Source organism: Opisthorchis viverrini (assembly GCF_000715545.1).
Source record: "Opisthorchis viverrini unplaced genomic scaffold opera_v5_461, whole genome shotgun sequence".
NCBI lineage: Eukaryota > Metazoa > Platyhelminthes > Trematoda > Opisthorchiida > Opisthorchiidae > Opisthorchis > Opisthorchis viverrini.
Window position 1 is genome coordinate 2,601 of NW_008752118.1, and position 24,613 is coordinate 27,213.

At 44.3% G+C, this 24,613-nt stretch overlaps 3 protein-coding genes across 3 annotated transcripts in view; 1 reads left to right on the forward strand and 2 right to left on the reverse strand.

Annotated features, from left to right (window-relative positions):
* Nucleotides 1-2,746: 2,746 nt before the first annotated feature.
* T265_11192 (hypothetical protein) lies at nt 2,747-2,947 on the reverse strand (the record flags this gene model as incomplete). The annotated part of the gene is made up of 1 exon (XM_009177788.1): nt 2,747-2,947. The coding sequence occupies one exon, from the start codon at nt 2,945-2,947 to the stop codon at nt 2,747-2,749; it is 201 nt and encodes a 66-aa protein (XP_009176052.1).
* Nucleotides 2,948-2,995: 48 nt separating this feature from the next.
* On the forward strand, nt 2,996-3,352 carry T265_11193 (hypothetical protein; the record flags this gene model as incomplete). The annotated part of the gene is made up of 1 exon (XM_009177789.1): nt 2,996-3,352. The coding sequence occupies one exon, from the start codon at nt 2,996-2,998 to the stop codon at nt 3,350-3,352; it is 357 nt and encodes a 118-aa protein (XP_009176053.1).
* A 10,692-nt stretch (nt 3,353-14,044) lies between these two features.
* The window catches only part of T265_11195 (hypothetical protein), a gene marked incomplete at both ends in the record, with an annotated part of 33,126 nt that continues 22,557 nt past the window's right edge, over nt 14,045-24,613 (reverse strand). Inside the window, one exon of the mRNA XM_009177790.1 lies at nt 14,045-14,251. Within this exon, the coding sequence (XP_009176054.1) occupies nt 14,045-14,251 (207 nt within the window). The remainder of the gene's footprint in view (nt 14,252-24,613) is intronic.

A 24,613-nucleotide genomic window follows, 5' to 3' on the forward strand; every position in this document is an offset into this window, starting at 1 on the left:
TGCATGTTGCATAACTTTAGCTCTCGAACGTCCCACAAGTAAGTCACGTGTTTGATCGCTCGGTATCCGACGGATGAAAATAGCGTGGGTTTGGCTGTGATTTTCCGCATCCATTCAAACCTGTGCTACAATATTGAGTCAGTGAGAGGCCAACGCCTCCGTATTTTTCACAGTTCGTGTTAGTAATACTTGCAAAATTAAGCCAACGCATGAGTTATGAAGTTGTAATGCTCGGCATGTTCGACGCCTTTAATGTGAAGCCAAGTCCTCTTGAATAACTGACAGTTTTCCGCGTAACTCGACGCATCGGATCTCAGGGCTTATTCCATTTGATCACACTGACCTTCTGCGATCCCGCAACTTCGAGAGACCAACAGTTGCTAATCCATCAATCAGCAGATCGTGGAACGATTGTCTCGGGAATCAAACTGAGCCGGAGCATTCGGCTGTATTCAACGCCAAAACCGTCCACCATTCGATGGTGGATAGCGGTCTTTGGCATATGGTACTTTCATTCGCCCTGTTGCATTTAGCGTTGCAAATATTGTTTGACCCGGGCTTGTTTCTCAAATCGGTGAACTATTGTGCTGCCGTTAGTGATTAGTGCGTTGTATTCTGTCTTGGTTGTCGGATAGTGTGTGCTGTGAAGACATCAGAAATTGGTGAATCACATCATCCCAAGGGCGACTTGACGGAATGTATGTGGCCAAGACGAGATATTGAACATTGAGCACTGGTGAGAAGTGGTTTTTGAACCGTGCCAGGATTTAGTCGGGTTTACCAAGTTTTTCGCCATTCGGTTTGCCTTTTGTCTGCCAAAGCCAGACGATGACTAGGCCTAAGTAATAACGACCAGAATGTATGGATGAAAGCTTGCTGCTAAATGAGGAATTCTCGAACTTCCGATCAATGAAACGAGTAGGCAAGAGGGCACGGATTAGGGGAGGAATGGAACAATTGCGGGTGTGCTATCGAACTGATTATGACAGTGCTCAGTTTGATAGCACACCCGCAACTGTTCCATTCCTCCCCTAAACCGTGCCCTCTTTCATTCGCCCTGTTAATTAGTGTGTTGATTTCTGTCTTGGTTGTTGTTATTGTGGATATTGTGCTGTGAGGGCATCAGAAGTTGGTGAATCAAATAATTTCAAGGGCGACTTGACAGAATGTATGTAGGCAAGACGAGGCATTGGACATTGAGCAATGGTGAGAAGTGGTTATTGAACCATGCCAGGATTAAGTCGGGTATACCAAGTTTTTCGCCATTCGGTTTGCCTTTTTTTCTGCCAAAGCTATTGAATTGTTGGTGTGTGGTTCTCCTTTAGCCAGACGAGGAGTATGCCTGGGTAACGATGACCGGAATCAAAGTCCTTTCACTCATGGTATTTGCGACGTATAGACCAAAAGCTTGCTGCTAAATGAGGAATTCTCAAATTTCCGATTCACCTCCATGTTTTAGGTCTCCGCGACTATTTTGTGCCAAGCAGCTCTAAGGCGCCTGTGTTTTGAACTGTGGCGATGAAGCAGTAGAAGGAATCTGTTGAGTTTGTTCACTGTAAATTATGTAGTCTCATGTGTGTCTAGCCGTGTGGATGTAACCGTATGATGCGAAGAGCAACCCAAGAACAACGGGTTATTGTTTCTTTTATTGCTGCTGTTACCGTATGCAGCTTTTTTCTCGGAACTGTTACGGGAACCGTACAGGCATTATAGACGCTCATGATAATTAGGTTCCTAAAAATGAGCAGCAACTCACACATAATTATTTGAATCCCAGAGCCTCATTAATTTTCCAACGAAACAAAACCAAACAGCCACTGGTGTCCTAACACCAGTGTGAGAATTGCCAGTTTTGACCTCGTTCTACCAAACAATTCGATCAGTAAATTAAGACAATGCACCTACACACCACAAGACCATCATGACCAAATATATAGAACAGGCAACGAAGCCGGGTCGACTCAGAACACACGGCTTAATTGACTTTGGATGGGTATTATCAACTGATATTTCACGCGGATGTGCATGGTGAGCACATACAAAGTAAGCAGATCCACCAGGCTATGAGTAATGGCTTCAGTTATAATAGGGAAGCCCTGCTAATTTTGTAGCGAGTGGGTATGATGTACATTGAGCTATATGTATTGGTATCCATGGGTCATCGTCCCTAAGCATGTTTTGCTGGCCCCAGTCTGGACAACCCTATTTGAGCAGAATTTGAGAGGGATTTTCTCGATTCGATTCAGGCGAACGGCTGAGAGTAATTAACTATGAACAATCTCCGGTAAATAGCATATATGTGGGTTTCCTCTTCCTTCCTCACTGTTCGCTAACGCTGTTTGAAAACCTATTCTCACATGATATTACCATCAATGGTTTACACGGGAAGGACGCGTAATACATTCGGTCAATCGTTCATGTTAGGCCGACAGGCATTCGATGACGAAACGCCGCGCTGAACATATTCATCGGCGGTTCATCAGCGGTTCAAATTTGCAGTCGTGCTGTGGTGCATCATACACAGGCTTCGCTTATTTTATTGATGCATGAATGTGCGAACATCTCACTGTTGACTCTATTTCCGTTGGCATCATTAATCAGCACTCGTGGATGGTCGTCAGTGGTCATATCGATGGTAATGACGACCGCCTCTGCGAGACGAAACTGGTCGCAATAAAATTCTGGCCCTTTCCATAAGTGCTGCACGTTGACTTTGTAAACACACACAGACCTGCGGTAAGCAATATTATGCAATCAATATGCCCCGCGTTGTCAGCAAGGCCTTCATTTGTCCTCTTTTCTCTCCAACTTCGTCATCGGTGCCATTGATTCGACAGGTTTCCATGGTGTTCACCGGTATCCAGAACATGTCAACCATTTTGAACACAACCAAGTCACGATGAATTCGATAAAAATGCCCCGACCGATTTGGTTCGTTATTTGTCATAACACAAATTCCTCAACAATCGGCACTATCATTGCGCGTATCCCAGTTATGAAGCCAGGTGTATTAGGATTGACCAACAAGCCTGTGGGACGTTACTGCGTTAGTGGACCGGCTGCGATCAGACCGGACGGGTATGTTCATTTTGGGGACATGAGCCGAGCACGCACACCGGTCGTTATGAGAGGACTTTGTCAAAATGCACAATTGATCAGCGCATTGTTTTACGTGAGCGATACCAAATGCGCCAGTATTTGGCGCTTGTCCATTAACAATGGTGTTAACCAATTGCGTCCTGGTTCGTTGTCTCCCCAGTCATCAGCATGCCGGGCATTGGAATTGACGGTCGCTCATGGTAAAGCGCGACTGGCAAGGGATGAACTTCCATATATTGGAAACCCGGTGTAAAATACGCAGTCCCAACTGACATTGCCACATTGGTTTCTTTTCCAAATTCCTTCTACGGGGGGCGTTGCAATTCGCACGGTAACTTTGGATGTTTGCCAGGACAACATAACTCTTCCAATTATTTCAGCCGCGGAGTTGAATGGCCTGTTTCTGTATGGAAGTCAGCCAACACCAGAAATGTGCTGAACGGGAACACCGGTTTTACTGGTCTGTAAATCACGACCCAGTGTAATCGTCGTCATGTGTTGGATAGAGGATAAAACATGGACGAGTTTGTCACATGAATCAAATCAAACCAAAATCCATACATCATGCTTTTTCTGGCATCAGCAGAAAATGAGAGCCTCATGTTCACCACATGTCCACCGCTATCAGCCGCACAATGGTCTACTTGCCGCAATGACCAGTGGTGAAATTTCGGCAGAAATGATCATCCAAGAACTCAGAACTCCCATGAGCCCCCGTGAGCTACTAACTAAAATTATACTACTACTAATTATACTACTCACTGACGTATGGCCCAAACTGCTGGGCCTAGGCGCTCTTTGAATACCAAGTCCGTACACGCTCTCACGAATGAGTCACGTTTGCGATCGCTCTATATGCAACATATGGGAATAGCTTCCGTTTAGCTGGGATCTTCCGCAGCCGTTTGAATCGTTGCTAAAATTATTTCAGCCTGTGCTTTTGTAATTCTTCCAGTTTGTGCCAGTAATTTTTGCCGCATCGGAAATTCTGATAAGGTGAGGCAATCAGCCTTGGATAAAACCGATCATCAAACATTTCGGATTCTGGTGTCATATGGCATCAGGCACTTCAATCCAGGTGGTTTTGCTCACAAGAGCCGAGCAAACGTATGATTGTAATAACGTGCATTAGTTTACTTTATCCACTCCAGTAGGAAATTTGTGTCGTATATGAAGTAGATAGTCGATTAGAATAGCCGAATATCACTGAGCAGCCAATTCACCATTAGTTCCTACACCTCCAGACATTCACTCAGGCAATCTGGATGGAAACTGACAACAGGATCGCCACTGATATATGTTGGCGGACAATCAAGCACAACAGGGATCACGCGGGTCGCATCCAAGCGCTTCGCGATCTCCTTCATACTCCTCTGCCAAACCAAGGGATGTCCACCTCTTTGCTTCCGCCGCTCTGAGTTGGACACGGAAAACGGCATACGTAACATATCACCCAACCAACGCAGCTTCTGTTGTTGGACACATACTTCAATGGAAATACCCGTTGCACAACCGAAGACTCGCTTCCCAATTGCCTCATTACCGATTCGACAACGATAACCCATACGATTTACGGTTCTGAGATAACAAATGTTGAACACCTGAACACGTCTCAGTTCCGCTTCTGTGACAGGCAGATTTTCACAGCCATACAACAAAACAGCCCGCACTATAGCTTGAAACACACGTCCCTTCAGAGTCAGGGACAAACCACTCCGACGGCATGTGTCTCAAATTAGCAAACGCGGCCCGAGCCCTGCATCCACCGCATCTGTCACACTACATTCGGAACTAGCACTTATTCCAAGATATGTAAAACGCTCCACAACCTCCAATACCGCTCCCTGGATTGAAAGCGGAGCGTTAAGTGACTGCACATCCTTGATTATGACCTTTACGCTTTGTGGGTGTAAAGTGTACACCAAAGTACGGAATAACTTTGGTCAGTTCATCAAAAAACACCTGCGCCTTCTCCTCCGCTTCGAACATGAGAACGATGTCGTCTGCCAGCTCCAGATCGACAAGGCGTCCTTCACATGCTATTTGAACACCGGGGTATTTTGGAACCTTCTGCGTTTTTCCCATTATTTCATCGACCACGAAGTTAAAAAAAGAGTGGAGAGATTAAGCATTGAGGACGGAAACCACTCTGTGTACGGAAGCTTCTGGAGAGCTTGCCGTATAATCTCACATGTCCAGAAGTCTGAGAATACAAGAACATATTATGTTCACAAACTTCCGTGGCATTGTTTGTTGGGCAGTCGTGCCGAGCAGAACAGGCCGATTAACCGAATCGAAGGCGCCTCGGAAATCCAGGAATACTGGAATCATGGGACGCCTACACCTATGGCGTTGCTCTAGCACCTAACGAAGCGTGAAGATTTGGTCAACGAAACCCCTACAGGCCGGAATCCCGTTTGTTGCTCTCGAGTTCGTATCTCACGAGTCATCGTAAGGCGGGGAAGCAGCAGTGACGTCAACACTCTCAGTACGACCTGTGTCAAGCTGACACCCTTGTAGCTATTGCAATCACTATGCGCTCCTTTTTTGAAAATGAGCACAATCACTGCCTTTCTTCAGTTGTCTGGGACAGACTCCGTTCCCCAGATGCAAGCAATCAGATCAGGCAAGCGTTGACTGAGGGTGGGAGTTCATGCAGTCCCGGAGCGCGGTGCTGCTTGAGAGAACATATGCAGTCGTAAACCTGCGAGGCCGTAGGTGATTCCACGTTCACTGTCCGGGATTCTACGTCACCTCTGTGGTCATGATGAGTGCCGGCTGCTGGCTACGAGAGTTGCTGCTCGAAGTAATCAGTTCACCAGTCGAGGAGATCTTCTATAGTCGATATGTTCTTTCCATTCTGATGCTGGATGGTTTCACTCACAGGTGGTTTCCTAGGACCGGTCGCACGGATCAAATGAACAAATCTACGGGCATTACCGGCTTTCTGGGCCTTTTCCATTTATTCGGGTTTTGTGTCCACCATACTTCGCGTCTGATAACTCTTCGCACCGGGTTATGTTCGGGACCAGCTGCGATATTTCTTCGAGATTAAAGTGGTGCCACCGTTCGGTCTGATATCCGTTGCTTGGGTGCGTCTGGTTGGGCCGTGCCACGGGCGAAATTCCAAGTAATATGCAAAGAGGTGCCGATCTCGACCAGCTATTCACATCTGATGGTGGTGCATTTGGAAAAGACTCTGGAAGACGATTCTGGATATTTCGTCTAACATCCGGATCTGCTAGTCTCTTAGTTGTCGAGCGATGTTTCCACACCCCGAGCAACCCTGGAAAACGTAGGGAGAAGTGACTCCGGACAAGCTCGTGAAAACCAAATTGATTTTCAACTGAGTGTATTTCTCGAAAACAGTCCAATTCGGGTTCAAGTACAGCATGATTTGGACGGTGGTAGGTCCCTACCAATTTTATCAGCCAGCAGTAATAAAATCGTTGCATGGCTGCATGGCGTTCGAGGACCCTATGAAGCCAGAGGACTTTGGTTATTTCGGAAGTTAGCACTGCATAAAAGCAGCCTGTGATCAGCACACAGATGAAGCGCTCGCTCCTCATGTTCCCCGCCTACCGAGATCAGTCCTCCAGACCTCCTAATTCCGTCTCAGATACACTAAGTCTGCCCACATGTGCGTTTATACCTCAGGCAACTACGACGATATCTGAGATTTTAGCTCGCCTGTGCAGGACATTCAGGGTGTCGTAAAACCTGTCCATGATGGTGTTGGAGCTGCAATCAGTCGGGGCGTAGGCAGATACGATAAACAGACATCTATTAACTTGCTGCCTGTGAGACTCCAAAAAATTCGCCAGAGGCGACTATCAACAGGCATCCAGTCAAAGGAGAATACTTCCGCCCGGTGATTTCGCATGATACCAATCCCTGCTCAACTCACCGCCACAGTAGCCTCTGTCTCACCAGAGGTGCGCGGCCGGAAGCCAGTGAAGACTGATAAAGCGGTTAGCTCAGTCACTGTGCTTGCAACTTGAATTCTCGTTTCTGAGTCACAGCACACATCAATGCCAAGCGAGTCCAGTGTGAGTGCGAGAGCAACTTGTTGTTCTGCTTGCTTCAGAGTGCGGAAATTGAAAGTGGCAGATAGACTGGATGTCGAGCCTTGTGTGTTGATTTAGAGGACGCCAGCGGCATGTGTGAAAGAGAAACAAAAGTGTCTGCATTAGCCTGTTTTCGTTTGCTCACCCTGCTGTATAAAGCAAGTAAGGCGACCAGGCCGATGGCACTTCGCGACAACCGATGTGACCTGTGAGTATTTTTAGTCGTGTATGTCACGGTTGTACGAGGGCTGTGATATTACCATGGCGCCCACACCCAGACAGGAGGAAGATGACGGTCTTCAACCAAAGCCTTTGGCGGAAAAGCCCAACAGCAAAGGAGCGGTGTTTAGCGGGAAATGCAAATGCATCCATATACAATCAGCTTCTCTGCCAGTGAAGTGTGAATAGTCAAGTGAACAAGTGATCTTTCGATTCATTTCTAAGGACTCCTGGTACTATCTCTGAGTCTACCATGCAATTGTTACAGCAACCTCAACGATTGAGACCTCGGCGATATCGATTCTCATGAGGCTAATGCCGTTAAGATCTCTAGGACGACAATGTAAGACCGGTAATTTTGGGAGGCATAATAAACAGGACTCGCTCCAAGCTGTCCGGGTTTAACACACGCAATAGTGAATTCGCTTGCGACCTATAAACCCGGTTCTACTAAAACGTATGCGCTTTGAGGTTGCACTTTCGGTCTGGAGACTTCCCGCAGTCCGGCAGGGATTGTATCTTGGCAACAACGACCATGTACGTTACGAATCCCTCGATTCGGTTGGCTTTCCATCGTACGTAGGTCAGTTATCCGATTCAACTGGGATTTAGCTGAGTCTCGCGCTGAAAACAACGTTGCGCCTGATTGGTAGTAGCTCGCAAAGTTCCCAGAATAACGTAATGTGTAAGGAGATCAAGGGACAGCGCCTACTTCCAAAAACTCGATCAAACCAATTCTAAGCCCGTCATTTTCTATATACGCAGCTATGGACTAAGTTGCGCTAGACGCAGGATTGCCGGGTGTAGAATGCATCACATTAAGAACAAGCTGTTGCGGTCCATTAACCAGCTACGGAGCATGACATAAATCGTTCCAAATGATGTTTGACAGAGACGTGGTGTGGCCAGTAAATCCATCAATGCCCCCACCAAAGATTCACGTATGTGATTAATCCGTATTCAACGTTTCCAGCGACAGACATGAAAGTACCTGTCCTGCGGCTGCGAATTTAGGATTCTGTTCACATCCCTCACAAAACATTCAGTCAGATATGAGTTGCCACAAGATTTATCTTCGATGACGAAGACCAGAATCAGGCATAAAATCCCCCAATTACCTAAGTAGTATCATTTCGATTAGGAGCCATTTTGATTTATTACCTTAGAAGTCAGAATTTCTGAACATTGCTGTTTAGTTTTCAAGTTGGTTTCATTTGTTTAAGTCAAGGGCTTTAATGGACTTACTACATGCGCACACGGCGTGTCGATTTCTGCTGAGTTTTGAACTCGTTTATTTAGTTATCTGTTTATCTATTCATGTGCGCAAATACATGCAAATAACCATGAATAATCTTCTGTTCATCTAAAGTTTGACTAAATCTGCAACAAATGGCCACAATTTCACACCCTGACCATGAATGTTTCGCCCGTTCCACGTTAATTTAGCTGAAGTTTTTCCCATGATCATTCAGTAAACGCTGATAAGTGACACACGATAATTCAGAATCGGTTCCAATGGAGTTCTTATGGGAATAACCTGTTCTAAATACGGGAATGGAAGTCTTTTCTTCATGGAATTTACGATGTATGAATGAAAGGTTACTCAATCAGGACTTTTCGAATTTTCCAAGTGGTGACCGAATGTGGACCGAAATGCCTTATTCAGGCGTGAACCAAATTTGAACCCATTCTCTCGAATCACACACTAGTCTCGTTTGAATAGTCGTCGTCTTGTCCTGGCACACTCGTTCTGGTGATTTTCTGACTTACATGCAGCCGTTCGGAGTCAACGGAGGTATTGGATTAATCTCGACGTCTTAGTTTCCTCGGCCATTATGTGCCATGCAGCTCAAGGACGCTTGTGTTTTGAGCTGTGGCGATCATGCACTAGAAGGAGTCTGTTGATTCCGTTCACTCTCAATTATGCACTCTGATGTGGAATACAGGTTCATCATTTGGCCCGGTGAACCAAAATATAACTAACTATGTGTTATGGTGTACCTCAGTTATTGGCCTTACATTTTCTACCCATTAATAAGGAACAAACTGATAAAATGTGACCTAAAATTTGTCTAAATACATGCTAGGTAGACCTGTATAAAGTTAAGATTACAGAAGATGGAATTTTCAGCACTCTGAAGGAACCTCCCTTTGTTTTCTGAATGCTTGAGACTCCTGGTCATGGAATTAGCCCATGTTTTCCAATTAGGTGCATGCTGACGGTGTGTTCGGTAACAAGTGTTTATATCTTTAGTCGTAAGACTCAAATGCAAGCTGATCCGAGTGCAAATGAGATGAGTGAAAGCGACCGAGAGATGGACAGTGTATGACCTGGCAACGAAGTATGGAAACACTGACGAGTAAACTAAGTCGGGCGGGCAAATGCCGCCTCCCTGGATGGGGACTCCGAGACTCAAATTAACAGTGGTTGATGACATTGGTGGTAATGGCGCTCGTTCATCAAGACTATCACCTTCAATGTGTAGCTACCCAAATTCTGAGGGAACTGAACATGCCTTCGCCTCCAAGGCTTGGTTGTATATTTCGCGTTTCCGTTTTCCGGTGATCAGAAGTGTAGCAGCTGGAACCAATGTTCAAATGGCACACGATTTTCAATTGTTGAGGACTCTCCCGTATTTTCGTAGTTGGCTGTGAGCATCCGTACTCATCAGTCTGATCATGCACCCACCGTTTTTTCTAGCGAGCTTCCATGCCTCAGGATGGTTCAGTAGTGGTCGGTAAAATACACTGCGTGGCAATGCGTTCGGTCCCACGCATTCACGGAGGAAACGAAGTTGCAGTCGAATAGAGGCCAGTCGACATGCGAAAGTCTCACAATTTGAGTGGTATTCTTGGCAACTTAGTGATTTTTCGGGCGTCCTTTTTGGAGATACTATAGCATGAGGGCATGTGTTCTTCGTCCTTCCTCTGTCCACAGTTTCTAAATAGACCAGATTGACGAATAATTATCAAGTCATCTGCATGTTCCAGGTGGGACGTCTCCCGTGAGATGCGTGATCGCGTTAGATGAGTTCCGTGAAAAATGCATACGTAAAGCCGTATCTGGTCTGCGTCAGAGTAATCCCAAGGGTTGATTAACAGATTGCAGCGGACACGTTGAGTCTTCTGCCTCTAGCCTCAAGATGGTGGCCAAAATCCACCTAAGGGTTCAAAGGATGCACATTTATGACGGGTTTTATCCAGAACGAGCAGCTGCACAGTGGTTCCACGCTATTTGACGCACACCGGCTTCTTTCTTATTTGGGAATACATGCCTGCAACCAGCCACTGGAAGTGACAAGTAAAAGGGCTGGATATGCTTACTGAAATTCATAAGAGTATTTATTGATATCGACGGTACACAAGAGACATAAGTTCGAAATGCATTTCGTAGGTCGTTTGTGACATGGACAGCGCCATCAGGGAAACTATAACACAATCGATTATGGCGTAGTCGTCTTGTACAATAGTACATAATGGATAATTTCATGTTGGTTGTTCATGAAATTAAGATCTCTCCGAGAAGTGTCAAAACAATTCAACATTTTTCCACGCTATTCCCGTGGTGAACATACTTTCCATATCATTGCGAAGAACTTCAGATTGGAAAACACTTGTCCGACGCTGGGCAGGGCCTGCCACGCCCTTGGAACTCGCGAACTTTCTGATTAGAGGTTCTGTGTGGGGAAGCAATTCCACCTGCATCACATTATCTGCAGTGAGGTCAGCCTGATAAACGGGTCTGGTCACCTGGGGCAAGACATAACACATTCTGGACATCTGAAGTGCATTTCGTCTTGACATGCTGGCTTCGAATTACATCAAGTTGCGACCGGCAAACGCGTTTTCATGCCCGACCCCACCGAATCCGCTATATTTCTTTACCTTTGGCTTTTTAATTTCTGCGCCCATACGATTTATTCTTTGTATCTGTCATCCTCTCTTAGGTGTGTAGGATCCATCTATTGCTTAGATTTTTTGCTTGGTCAAGATCTAACTAAAATAAACGAAATCGAAGGCCTATTTCCACCATCACTTTACTCCCATGGTCCAAAGTGGTACTGGTGTTCAAATGACTTGTCTGTTGCAGTGGTAACAAGCCTTTTCCTGGTTCGAACTCACAGAGCTTTTTCATTGATTTGAATTCCCCTCCCTATTAGATAAACATGTGGTAGCTTGGTAGGGTGTCACCTGGCTGATCTCGTGTCGGTCATGTGCGCTTTTTTACGCTGCACCATGGTGTGTTCATACACACACCACTCCTCTGATATCACGGGTGATTTGCCCATCGCTCTTGTTTCTGAGCGTGGCCCTTGCTTGATTAGAATCCATAAAACAGCATTGCTGTTTTCTGTCTGTCGCTAGTGATTTGAACTTCCTTCGGTTGTCATGTATCTGGTAGCGCCACGAAATCCAAGCAGAGCACAACTGTCCTTTCGTCTGACCTTTAAAAATGAATGCTTCGGGTAGCCTGGAATGCTCTTAGTACATTCGTCTTACACGGAGTTGCACCACCCACAAGTTGAATTCATTTGCCAGAGCTAACACGCACTCGGTCGTCTTGCTCCCTGATATGTTTGCATTCAAACAACATAAGAAACTCCGTTGTGCTCTAAATACAGGTCAGTTGCTGCTAGCGTTTCCCGTTTTTTCGCCACCTACTACCCGTTGCTTGAAGCTGACAGCAGTGACTCCCCACCACAACGTGAACCACACTCAACTTTGTCTCCAGTTAACGTATAAGGTTTCAATTAACCCACAATCCCTATTCATGGACGCATAGTGCAGTAAGCAAGACACAAACGTTACCGCCAATTGTATTCTCTCGCATCGCCATCTGATTTTGCCGGACAATTGGATTGCACACGAACGCTAATAATGGGCTGTGATGTCCTCATACTAGACCGGCAAACTAAGCTAGCCTTAGGTTGTTATTTATGCCAGCCAGAATCCATCTATTTCTACGCTCACTTTGCTCGATATCATCCTCTTTCAGATTCTTCGCCGTACTTCCCAGCACCGAAAGGTCGTCGGTAGCATATCCGCAAACAACGTACACATGCCGCTCACTCCTTTTGGTTTACTTCACACGCCACTTCTTGAACTCTCCAGGTGACTCATCGCAATTGTGAACGAAAACTGCAAAGCAATTCCATAAATTCCGTAATCAGTTCGCCTTTTGTATTAGATCAAGGCGGAGGTACTAGAAGCACATATTACTAGCATGGCCCATCGGTAATATACACCGTTTGACGGTGACTAATCACTTGATAAGCGCGCCTCCTTGGCTGTACCATCCTCCATATTGTGTTGTTTCCAGCTGCGCTCAGGTTGTAACGTCCCGATCATGCCTCAACTGACATGTTCCACACCAGTTGGAAAATAAACCCGTTATTTTAAATCTTTATTTTATTTTTTTTGTTGCTTGTTAAACTACACTGAAAAGCTGCTGTGAATTCACCCACTCACTGGCCTGATTTCCCTCCGGATAATAGGGAAGATCTTGAGACTGACTTTCGTGGTCTCACTTTGGATGTACGCATACTTCCACAAATCCAAAACGCAACTGAAGTGTCGTGGCCAAGACTGGCGCTAACAAAACATCTCGGGGGATGATGATCCATGGATACCAACACAGGTAGCTCAGGATATGCACTCACTTCAGAGGTAAAAAGCCTTCTTTGGCCTATCTGCTTACTCTGTATGAGTTGTGGTGGAAAGTTACACTCACATTTCACCATACACATCAGCGTCAAGTGTAATTTGAAAATGCCCATTCAAAGGAAATTTAGCCGTGTATCTGGGTTGAACCGCCGTCGTTGCCCGTTGCATGCATATGGTCCTGATGGTCTTGTGGTACGAAGACATGTCGTCTGAATGTATTGATCAAGTTTGTAAAAATCAAATTGTCTGGTGGAACAAAGTCAAAACCACTAATGAGCACAGTGTTGTTAGAAGAGTACTGCCTGTTTGTTTTTGTTTTGCCAGATAATTAATGGGGTAGTGAAATCCGAATACTTCTGTGTCAGGTGATGATCACATCTTAGAAACCTAATTAACAAGAGCGCCCGTAGTGTCAGTTCGACCTCCGTAATATTTCTCGTAAAAACCTAGATACGATAACGGCAACCGTAAACAGCTGTTCATTGTTTGACTTCATAGCCATACGGTTCTTTATATCTTGGGTCAATAATTATTAGTCTGATGTAAGCGATATTTCGCTCTCGCGAACAGAAAGTTAACAGCGGAAACCCTTCAATGCATCTTGTTTGATATCTGGCCTGAAGTACGGAGTGCTATTATGTGGCGTGCTATATGAGCTGTTGATAGCTAGGAAGACAAGGCCAATGACTGGATTTGACGAAAACTGTGTTGGTGGCCAACCGCTGCGCACTGCCAAATCCTGCATTATTCGCCCGATCAGTTTTGCAAAATTGCAAGGCACCAGATTTCGGCATTTAATTGCCAGATGAACATATACACACGGTCTGGTACATTCTGTCTACTGACATGGTCGTGCAAATCCGAAACCATAGACTGAATAAGGGCGAGTGTCATTATTCACTTCAATGTTGAAACGAAAATTAAGTCTCAAAGGCATCCCGAAGAACAATACCAGCAACACGATACAGCACGGTTTCATTTCGATCAACGATTCTTTAGACTGCTCTGGTAGACCATTGATTCTGTTGTTCTAAATGCAGGCTTTCTGTGTCCGAACACGCATAGTTGGTCTTCTGTTCCATTTTGTGGTTCTCATTGGTTTGTGCTCGATGATTGATCTCAAGAATGGTCGAGATTTCTTCGTGAAAATGCTCCGACTCCTTATCAGACAATGCTAATATCTCACTTGGGCTGAGTGCGATCTAAAACACACACGGATTATTACACACGACTGAGGCCGGTTCAGTGGTTTTGTTTATCAACGTCGTCCATTCACCGTAAAGGCACAAGCTAAATAAGGGGCAGCAATGCACTTTGAATTCGCAGCGAAAAGCACTAAGCTTGTCTTTGAGAGAACTCATAAAATGTGCCTATACGTTGGGCTGAGGTCGTGTTCAACCTCGTGCGCATTCATTACAAAATCGGACGACTAATTTGGGGGATCTTTTGCATGGTTTCGTTTGTGCGCACATGTGACTATGAGGGGCTATTTTGGTTATTTCTTCATACAAAGTGCTTGTGCAGATCAGCTCAAATTGATATTATTGTAGACCACAGTCACTTAACGCATTCTAATTCCCGTGAATCCCGTTCTGGTTAATCGCTTGACCCGTTGGTGATCCTGACCAACCCAGAAAGGTCATTAAACATGTGACCCAGTTACCTTATTAATCACTGTCACGTACAAGCGGTCAAAAGTAATACTAAGAATAAAACTCATCTGTCAAGGGCGAGCGAAGAACAACCAATGAGCTATGTCTCCCAGCAAGAAACGGTTACTCCATTGGCAGTGATGTTTCGTTCGGAGCTGGTTATTCTTATAGAAATAAGCGGAAGCTCCAAGTGCCAGGTGTACTCAAAAATACCAACGGAATGCTCACAATGGAAACAGCGATTGTTGCATGGTAATGATTTATGCCTGGTTTGGACTCCGCCCAAATAAATCACGAACAACAAGAAGCTAAATTAATTTTGAACGCCAAATTGGAAACAAAATTAGGTGTCCGCAAGCACACAGTTATAATTTTGCTTGTTGGATTGTCGAGCAATTTCTTAAATAGCAATAAAAAAGCAGTTACAAAATGCAAGTTAAATGTGAGTTCCTGAGTTACCCGAACAAAATTACCTAACGCAAGCAATTTATGGGGCAAGCACAAAGCAGTTGTGTTGATGGGTCCCAGTGCATACAGCCGGATGTACCCTTTACACGGGCACTGAATAACTAAAGGACAGTCTTTAAAATCCACGTCCGTTGCGCATAGCCTAGTTTTAAGCTCTGAACATAGGGAAACTTACAATAGATTTGGGTCATTAATATTAAATTCCCAACTAAGTCGATGGTAGTCATTAAAAAAAGGTTTTACACGTGTGTCTTGTACGAACGTTTACACGGAACCTGTGAGAACCAGGACAAAATCCCCTCATTGTCTGACTTGCCTGACGAGATCACTGCATATTTCTTCTTGTGCTCTGGGAGTTAAGTACCTCTGTCCGGAAGGATAATTAGAAATTGTCTGTTCAGGCGCTGCTCAGTCCCTCCATGATACAAAATCAGTAATGGCATGGTGAGGATGGCGTTATTACTAATCTACCGCTCGAGGTCTGTCAAGATATGTACTAGGTCATTGTTTCAAGTGTCAAACGAAATTCTTTAATGACACTGGCGTGATGAATTTTTCGGCGTTTGACGGTACCAAAAGCTTAATGCGGTCTCAAATGAGTTTCTGAGGAAATTTTACATCTGCAAAGGGCTAGTACGTATTGCACATTTCACAGAGTTTGATAGAGTGCACACGTTTAGATTTCAGGAATCGTTTGCCGTAAGTACAATCAAAACAATTGCTGTCATCGCTTGATACGTCGACGCAATCGCGCATATGTAGATAAAAGCAATAGAGCAGTTTATCTGGTGTGAATATCCGGCTTTGAAGCAGTTACGGATGCCTACGTGGTGCTGATTTCAAGCATACACGAATGAGAAATTAGTGATTTTCTGCGTTCAATGTAGCTATTCACCCTGATAAATGCACTTTTGGTGTCTCATCATTTTGATGCCTTGGCTACATTGTTGATGGCAACGGTTTTAAACCCGATACAAACCGTCCATCCCCTTTAGTAATTGCGCCATCATCAACCAATCTACAAGAACTGCGCTCAGTTCTAGGAGCACTTCCGTACTACTCCCGTTTCATTCCTACCTCCGCCAAGCATGCAAGTTGACTTTTTGATGTTATATCTGCCAATCAATTTTCTTGGTCCTACAACCATGAAAAGACGTTGCGAGTACTGCCTGGTTTTTTTCAGACTTGAGCTGCTTTGAAGCCATTTTCCGCCGAACATCATTCGATGATCATTACTGATGCTTCTCCCACTGGAATAGGAGCAAATCTTTGAACAGTGTAGTAGACCAGTGATCTGCATTTCCCGTCAACTTTCAAAAGCCGAACGTGGATATTCTCAGACTCAATGAGAAGCATCTGCGGTATACTGGGCTGCAAACGGCTCCATAATTATCTATTTGGACCACTTTTACTGATCACGAAGATTTGAAGTTCTTGTATCATCCAACCAAATCTCTGGAGAAATCATCTGCCGTTGTGGTGCAACGGTGGGTTAGTGCACTGAGTTCGTACACCTACATAATTGTTCATCGCAGTGCGAAAATGACTCCCCATGCCAATTTCTTGTCAAGATTACTATCATGCGGCCCAGATTCAAACAATTTAAATTGTTTGTTGATCCAACCATTACCAGTCAAGCGGGATGCGCTTGTTGCTGATAATAAAAGTTATTTCGCCCCCATTTTTTCTGCACTACGCCGTGGCTGAACGCAGCAGAAACGACGCCGGTTTCTTGCTTTTTACTGTCGCCTCGAAGGCTGTCCGTTACTCCGGATTCTTTGTTGTGTTTTGAGGATAGAGTTATCATTTTACCGATTCAGCGAGCGGCCAGTCTTGCAAATTTGCACTCTGGTCAGCTGAGTGTGGACAAAACGAAATCCCTTGCACGTTTGTCATGCTGCTGGCCGGAACTGCATACTGCTAAGAATTGTGTCAAATGTGTACATACGATTTTTAACAAGTCTTCAAAGTGGTATCCGTGGACCGTTACTTGTTAAGCATTTCAACCAGTTCATACCGACTACTGTGGTCTTGTTATCGGTAAATACTATGCTTCAATTTTTATTGACGCATATTCACGTTGGCCCGAAGTTTTCCTTACTACGTCTCCAAGTGCCGAATTCACTCAGCAAGCATTGAGGAAAGTGTTCAGTCAATAGAATTAGGATGGAGACGATCAAGGTAAGCGAATTTTTGTTTAAAAAATGATTATCGCACGCCTGAGTGTCCCATGACCATTTGTGCTATAGTCGTTCGAGCAGAAACTAGACGATGGTTCCGGCAATTAAATGAAGTTATCATTACTCGGCGTTCACGAAGAGATGAAATCGATAAGAAATGCGGACAAGATGATGCTTCTGATTTCCCAAACCTGGAAGGAATCCGAGTTTGTAATATTCAAGAGGTGGACCGATGGACCGGACTGGAGAAAGCTTATAAGCGTCTGAGTTGCCTCAGATGGTTGATGACTTGTTTGGAAGTTCGTTAGGCAAATTTTCAACGTAAACGAAAACAAATCTACTGAACTAGCTGTTATGCACGCAACTTAGGCGAGTTCTATAAACCTACCAGCCGATTGGATTCAACAATTGGGCCTCGAGAATTTGGAACATATCCCATTCAATATGATAAACAGAAGAGAACCAGTTCATTCCATACCCGAGAATAACTGTCACCATCTAACGTTTCTACAAATGAGTAGCTCAGAAAAACAAATTTTGCAAAATGACTGAAATTTTCGCTCAAGAACGTATCATTCGACCCGCCAGTCAACATGTGGCGTGGTCTCATTTACTGATGGATGAACCAGCCTTAGTTCAAAGTTGGGGTTATTCGTATAGCTGATCGAAGATTCCGAACTCTCCGGCTAACCGGAAGATTCCAGGGCTGATTAATTTCCGCATGATGTTGCGCGGATGAGCAGTATCAATTTGCTTCACTTGCAAGGTGAGATTTCGATTGGAAAATATTTTTTCACCGCGGCGGTTCAAATTACATCGGTAGCCAAATACCCGATAAGTTTGAAACGCCTCTTGCTGAATGTAAAATTTCATTACCAAAAGCACTGCTAATATATTTTATAAAATAATCAACTTTGAGTTATTTTATTAGCATTCATTTGCCTATCAGTCGCTGTTTCGTTTCAGCTCACTGCTAACAATTGCCACCGCCGTGGGTAAGACATAGTAACTTAGAGTTTGACGAATGATCCCGATAGGTTCGTAAGATCGTATATGGATAACTTAATACACAGTCTGCAGAAACCAGATGCTACTGACGCATATTCTGCGTTACCAAGACCCGTCACAGCTACACACTCAGTCCAGTAACTTCTCCACTTTAGTGGTCTTTCTCAGCCTTCGCCATCCCAGGCACGCATTGCAGGCCTCCGCGTTCACCCAGATGAATACTTTCAACCAAATGACTCCCGAATTGCTTTTGTTTTCAAAGCTTAATCTATTACCTCATTTCCCATGAGCTTTGATCGTTCACTGTACGCGGCATGCCTTTTCGCTTCGACTTTTAACCGAGTTGACCGATTACCAGACTGGGGGCAACACATGCAGGCAACACAGTAGTAACTGCCAAACGGGATCCACTGTGGACTAGGAGCAATAACCTTGGTGAAGAAACTGTTCACGGAAGCAAATGTGTGCTCTAAACGGTCTGGAAATTATGGGTACATACTTTCATGAACCTTATCCAAATCTGCCAGTTGGTTCGTTCTTTTGAGCATTCTTGGGCTAGGCAAGCGTGTGCTCTTGGTGTCACTGCATCGGAAACCTATCAGTGCTCGAATCAACCCAAAACGTCCACCAATATTTCGATCATCATATTCCGATTCGCACACCCCCGGTTTCTGCATTGGCAATACGCAGTTTACGTGCGTGAGATCATAGGAGCGAAATATCTGAAAGTGCTCTCCTATGTGGAACCCTCGGTTTAATCTACGTGTCGCACACGTAGGGATACTGGCGCACAAAACCAATGAACAGAAACCCAGCTACATACGAAATTTTAAATGAATTCAACGTACAACCGCCAAGTTGCTCATTAGGCCAAGAAGGGATTTATCGAGGGGTCCAGCACGAGAGAGTACCGTTCTTCCACAAGTTAAACACTTTCGGAGAGCGATCCTGAAATTTTCCTGTCGACGAACCTGAATACTACGTACGATTGTAGTGGGAGCGATCACCGATAAGAACATTGCTTTTTGCATTCAATTATCAAAAGATGGAGCGAGAGCGAGTTGTGAATACGTAGTACTCACTAGAACAGTAACGCAACGAGATGCAAGTGAATCCATCATTGGTCATTGGAACGGTAAAATAGATGCATTGTAGGCGATAAAGGAGGAAGTCATTACGCATTCATTCGTTTGACAAGCGCGAAATGCTCATAAGATCTGTGAGTAATGAGTAACACAAATGAACTTCTCCAAAATGCAGGCATACACCATCGACGGTTAGCGTAACATTCGATACTTGTGTTTCGTGACTGACCCACAATGTTAACCGGGCCTCATATAGATCCGTTTGCAATCGGATGTGAACATGTGCACTAACAGGAATGGCTTTCAAAGTGGACGGCTGTGGTGTGGATCCTCGAGCCCGTTGGCAATTCGGAGCTGTGTCGAGGCAAGAGGACTTCAGCACATGCTAGCTTCTAGTGACGGATAGATAAGCCAGACCACAACGCATGATAGAAAGCATACTCTGAACAGAGCTGTTGCCGAGAGCGTGGACTTAGTTGATGCAGAGGCTAGTTCTGTCATATCTGAGCTAATTCATAGCCGAAAATGGGTCGGTAGCCAGTAACCTGCGGAACGAATTTGGAATCGAGCATCAGTCGCTCATGGATGATACAAGCAAGTGTTTATTAGCTTATTCACCAGTCCCTTCAGGTCTGCGGTGTCCTTGTATGCGTGGATGATATCATCAAACTCTGTGAGAAGTCAACCCTTTTAACACACTCTCTCTGTACGTGGCTGATGCGTTACTAACGGGTTTCTTAGCCGGATCGGCGAAACCTGTCACCACGTGTAACGCTTCAGTTCCACCTGTCCCTAGCTGGATTTCAGGTGCAGCCTGCAGAATTCACCTTGGTCATTTACGGTCCTCCAGGAGTTAGTGATTACCGGATTGATGTGATGGGTATTCTAATGTCGGAGAGGATGATAGCTGGTCTTACTTTACACATAATCAGTCTGTTTCTGTGGTCTAGTCGCTGATTTCGACAGGCGTTCATGTGATTCCGCGATTGCAGTCGATCATGCGCCTCTTTATTCCGTCGATAAACATAAAGCAGTCGACGTTCGCTCCATTCTAGCTTCATACTGAGCTTCCTCCTAATGAGCTTCCTACGGGGAGCGATACGGCCATCGAACCTATCCTTCACAAATCATTGTCTGTTGAGGACTGCCTTTTCTCATAAGTTGTATTTGGTGTCCAGAGCATAATGACGTCTCCCTAATTATTTCACCTGCCAGTTAATTAGGAGGGAGCTCATTGAACCAAAACAAACAAAGAGTGTTCTTCATTCCTCGCATGGATCTCACGATATAAAAAACCGTAATCAATACACTCAGATTAATACGCCCCAATAAGACATGAATTCGTAAACATACCTATAAAATGGACAGCAGTGGTGAGATCTCGACGGACCAACGGGAAAATGAGTAATGTTGGACTACTTCTGACTTTGTTGCATACATCAAATATTGTGGTGGCCAAGAACGATTGTGAGTGTTGCTCATATCTATTTGTTTGAGGCAATTTACCACATAACACGTAGTGTTATTCTCGCTCACGATAGGCTCACTAAATTCCCCCGTGAATTTAATGTAATTTGGACACCAAAGCATATAATCTGCTAGACCTTCAACCCCAACCCATGTAGCTGTTTGTAGAAAAGCAAATCTAAATCAACTGCATCCGATTCAAACTGCATTTTACATTGATTTGCAGTATCGCACATCCGACCGAAAGCTTCAAGATTGTACATTCATTCGATATGAGTTTTGGTCTGTTCCAGTATACGAGCTGATCCGCCTGTTTAGGAGTACATCCCCTTATGTTAGTCATTGTTATGAATTTCTCTTTTCAATCGAAGTTTAAATATATTTTTTTGGCAAAACGATTGTGCCAAATACGCCCTCCTCCTCCTCAGAAGCCACGGGATTCTGTAATCCAACAATCTGCTCAACAGGAGCACGAGAAAAAATTGATTTAGCTTGATCGTTAATTCAGATACTGGGGCTGGTTGAATAATGTTTGGGTTGTTGCCAGTCCGTCCACGTTCGCAAACGTAGTCGAAAAATCTACTTACAATAGCCATCAAACATGAAACTGACTGGCAAGCCCACCTTCAAGGACTCAGTTTTCAAGTGTTACCATGTTTGTTTGCTTAGACTTCCTAATTCTCTCGGAACTGTGATACTAATTTGCCAAATGAGACATCGTATAACGTCAACATGAGGGGAGTCTTAAATTTTGTTGCAGAATTTCTCCAATCAGTGAATTCAATCTTAGGAACACCACACTTTAAGGTGGTGAAAAGTGATTTAGTTCGCCAGCTTTATAAAGCGTAAACGTTAAAATGACTTCTTACACTGCCCATTGAATTGACGTTTGGCCAGGCCGTGGAACAAACGCGTCTTACTCAATCACAATATCGCTGGCCAGAGAGCTTAGAACCCTATCTTAAGGACCTAGATGTCTTTCATTGTTATCTGAGCATTCCCTATTGACTGACTCTAGCAGGCTCTTATCCAAGCGTCCCATTAAAATTTATCGCAGTGTATGTTAAAGCGAAACCAAAGTATTACTCACTGCGTTCTTTTAAAAACTGCTGTGAATATTTCAGCATTTATCTTGTATTGTCGGCTTCTGATGACCAGTTGCCCGAAGGCAATCCGTAGTGCATTGTAGAATAGTGGATTTGGAATTTATTCCAAACATACCCCGCAGAATTTTGATGTGAACAATGTAGGCGAATGTAGGCACATTTTTTTCGGTTGTTTTAGCCATAGTCGAAGCCTTTCGAAATTAACTGATGCAACCATTTTAAACCCACGTTTTCATGAATCAATTTTTCATATCCACCCACCGTTGGCGCCTTTTGTGCGCGACACTGTCTCGGTCGAATTACTTTTCGAAAACAGAGTTTCAGATTCAACGCCTTGTATATGCGTTGCCTTAGATATGTCCAGTGAGGAATAGACGTGCCCACATTGATGTGCGTGCAGCAACGAATTTTCGATTGGTCAGCTGCGGAGAAGGAACAATGGAAAAGATATTCTTTCTAGCGAAACTCCTCAGTCTGCTACAAAGATAACGTGGGTCTGAAATCCACAAGTAACACCAGTGAACAGAACATCTACAATTGACTAATCTAGTCCAGAGGAAACTAACTGTATTCCCCCGTTTGTCATACCGAGTTCTTCATTTTACATACACAACGAAAGTCATGCTGACAGATGGCAATTTGCTGTGAACAAAGTGTTAATACCCCGGTAGGGGGTATTCTCGAATTACTCGTTCGTTCCAGCTGAAAGTGGCGAATCTTTTTGCCAGTGCAAATGTATTTAAAGAACGGGTGGAACTGCGTGCTGATTAATGTGAGCCGCATAAAGAATAGAATAGCTGATCGCCATCGAACGATTTGGCTTTCAGTAGTGATCAGGTGGTCACTAGAATGCACCATTGCGCAAATTGTGATATTCGCCCTCCTCTTAGTTACCAGCATGTTTGAAGTAGAGGTGAAGTGCTTCCCGAGTTTTTAGCATCGAGAATGTGCACTCACAAGAAAGGAGCTCGATCGAACTTTCCAAGGTCCCCTTCCAGTGCTGTTTGCATTCTTGCGTTTAAAGACGGCATAGCCCAGTTATACAAATTTGTTGAAATTGACATCGATTTGTTCACCTTTTTCAATTTTAAGCAGCAATCAAAACGAAGTACAGTCAACAAAGAAAACAGAGGACAAATTTTCCTGTTTTTCAATCGGAAGATCCTATCAAACGGGTGGAACAAGGAGAATCTTACAAGTGTTTATTAAGCAGCGAATAATTCCCTTTGATGTGCGAGGCTGCGAGGCACCAAACTGCGAAGCACGCCGGATCTTCCGAGTTTTACTGCGGTGTGTGCAAATGGTCGTTGAAGAGTATGTCATATCTTAAGCAACATAGGAGTAGTTCCGATATTTCCGGATAACACAAGCGAGGCAGAACATCCAGGGAACGAGTGCAGGAATCACATGAAGGAGGGAACCCATGTTCCAAATTCGGAAAGTGCTTTGCAAATTGGAGCAATCTGTGTAAACAGCAGCGGCGCGTTCATCGGAAGAAAAACATCGACAGTGCAAGGAATGTGGGGCGGAATCCTGCCGAAAATGCAATTCGATCGCCATATTAGAACGAAGTAAGAACCGCAAGTCCACTACATTTATGAGCAATGTGGGAAGACGTGCTCTCGACAGGATGGAACACGTGAAAACCATCCACATCATCAAATGATTACAATGGGATTTTCTTACAACATGCAAAACATATCCGCAACAAAGATGCAAACGCCAGGACTCGCTAACGAACACGGAATTAATAAAATGTGACTTACGGAAGAATAAATACACACTGAGCAGTAAACCGTGTAAAATTAGCTTCGTCGTTTCGTTTCAAAGGAAACCCAAACCAAGCCGTGTTTATATTCTCAACTGGAATTTTCCTACAATCCTAGTGGGAAAGATTTTAGATCATACATTTATCTTCCCTGAATCGATACTCGCGTCCACAATCTCGGCAACCGACCAACCGAATTACTGACCGCCGTACGGCCGCGTCTTCATAGTACATATGTTGTCTCAATCACAAATTTTGAAAAAAATTGAGCAATTTTTGTTTCCGGTTTCATAATTCTTCAATCAGTCAACCGAGCGAATGGCGTAATATTGACGAACGTGTTATCAGCCCAGTTTTTCGGACACCGGAGTTTCTGTCATCTTGTTTTTCCGATTCGGCCGCGCACTTTCATTGAAAATTTGTATTGTGAGGCTTTACAGCGTTGCGGTCAGAAACAGCGACGCTTCGTGATCTACTACACACGGACGGTAGTACCTCCTTTTCTCTATTAATCCAAATATGATGTGAGTTCAATTATGTTTCATAGCAATTCGTGTTGATTGGAGACTTTCGATCAAAACAATTTTTCATACCATTTTTGTCCTCCTGGATGTTGTAAGCATCAATTTGGTGTCCTTCATTCCGCACCGGAGCGTTCCAACAAAGCAGATCTAGAAACTACCGCTCGGAAGGAAGCATCCGTCGCTCACAAACGCAGTTTTCCTCAAATCCAGTCATTGGCCTTGTATTCCTAGCCCTTCGCGAGAGAGAAATATTGCCTGCCTACAACTAATAATTATTGACTCAAGATATAAAGAACCGTATGACTG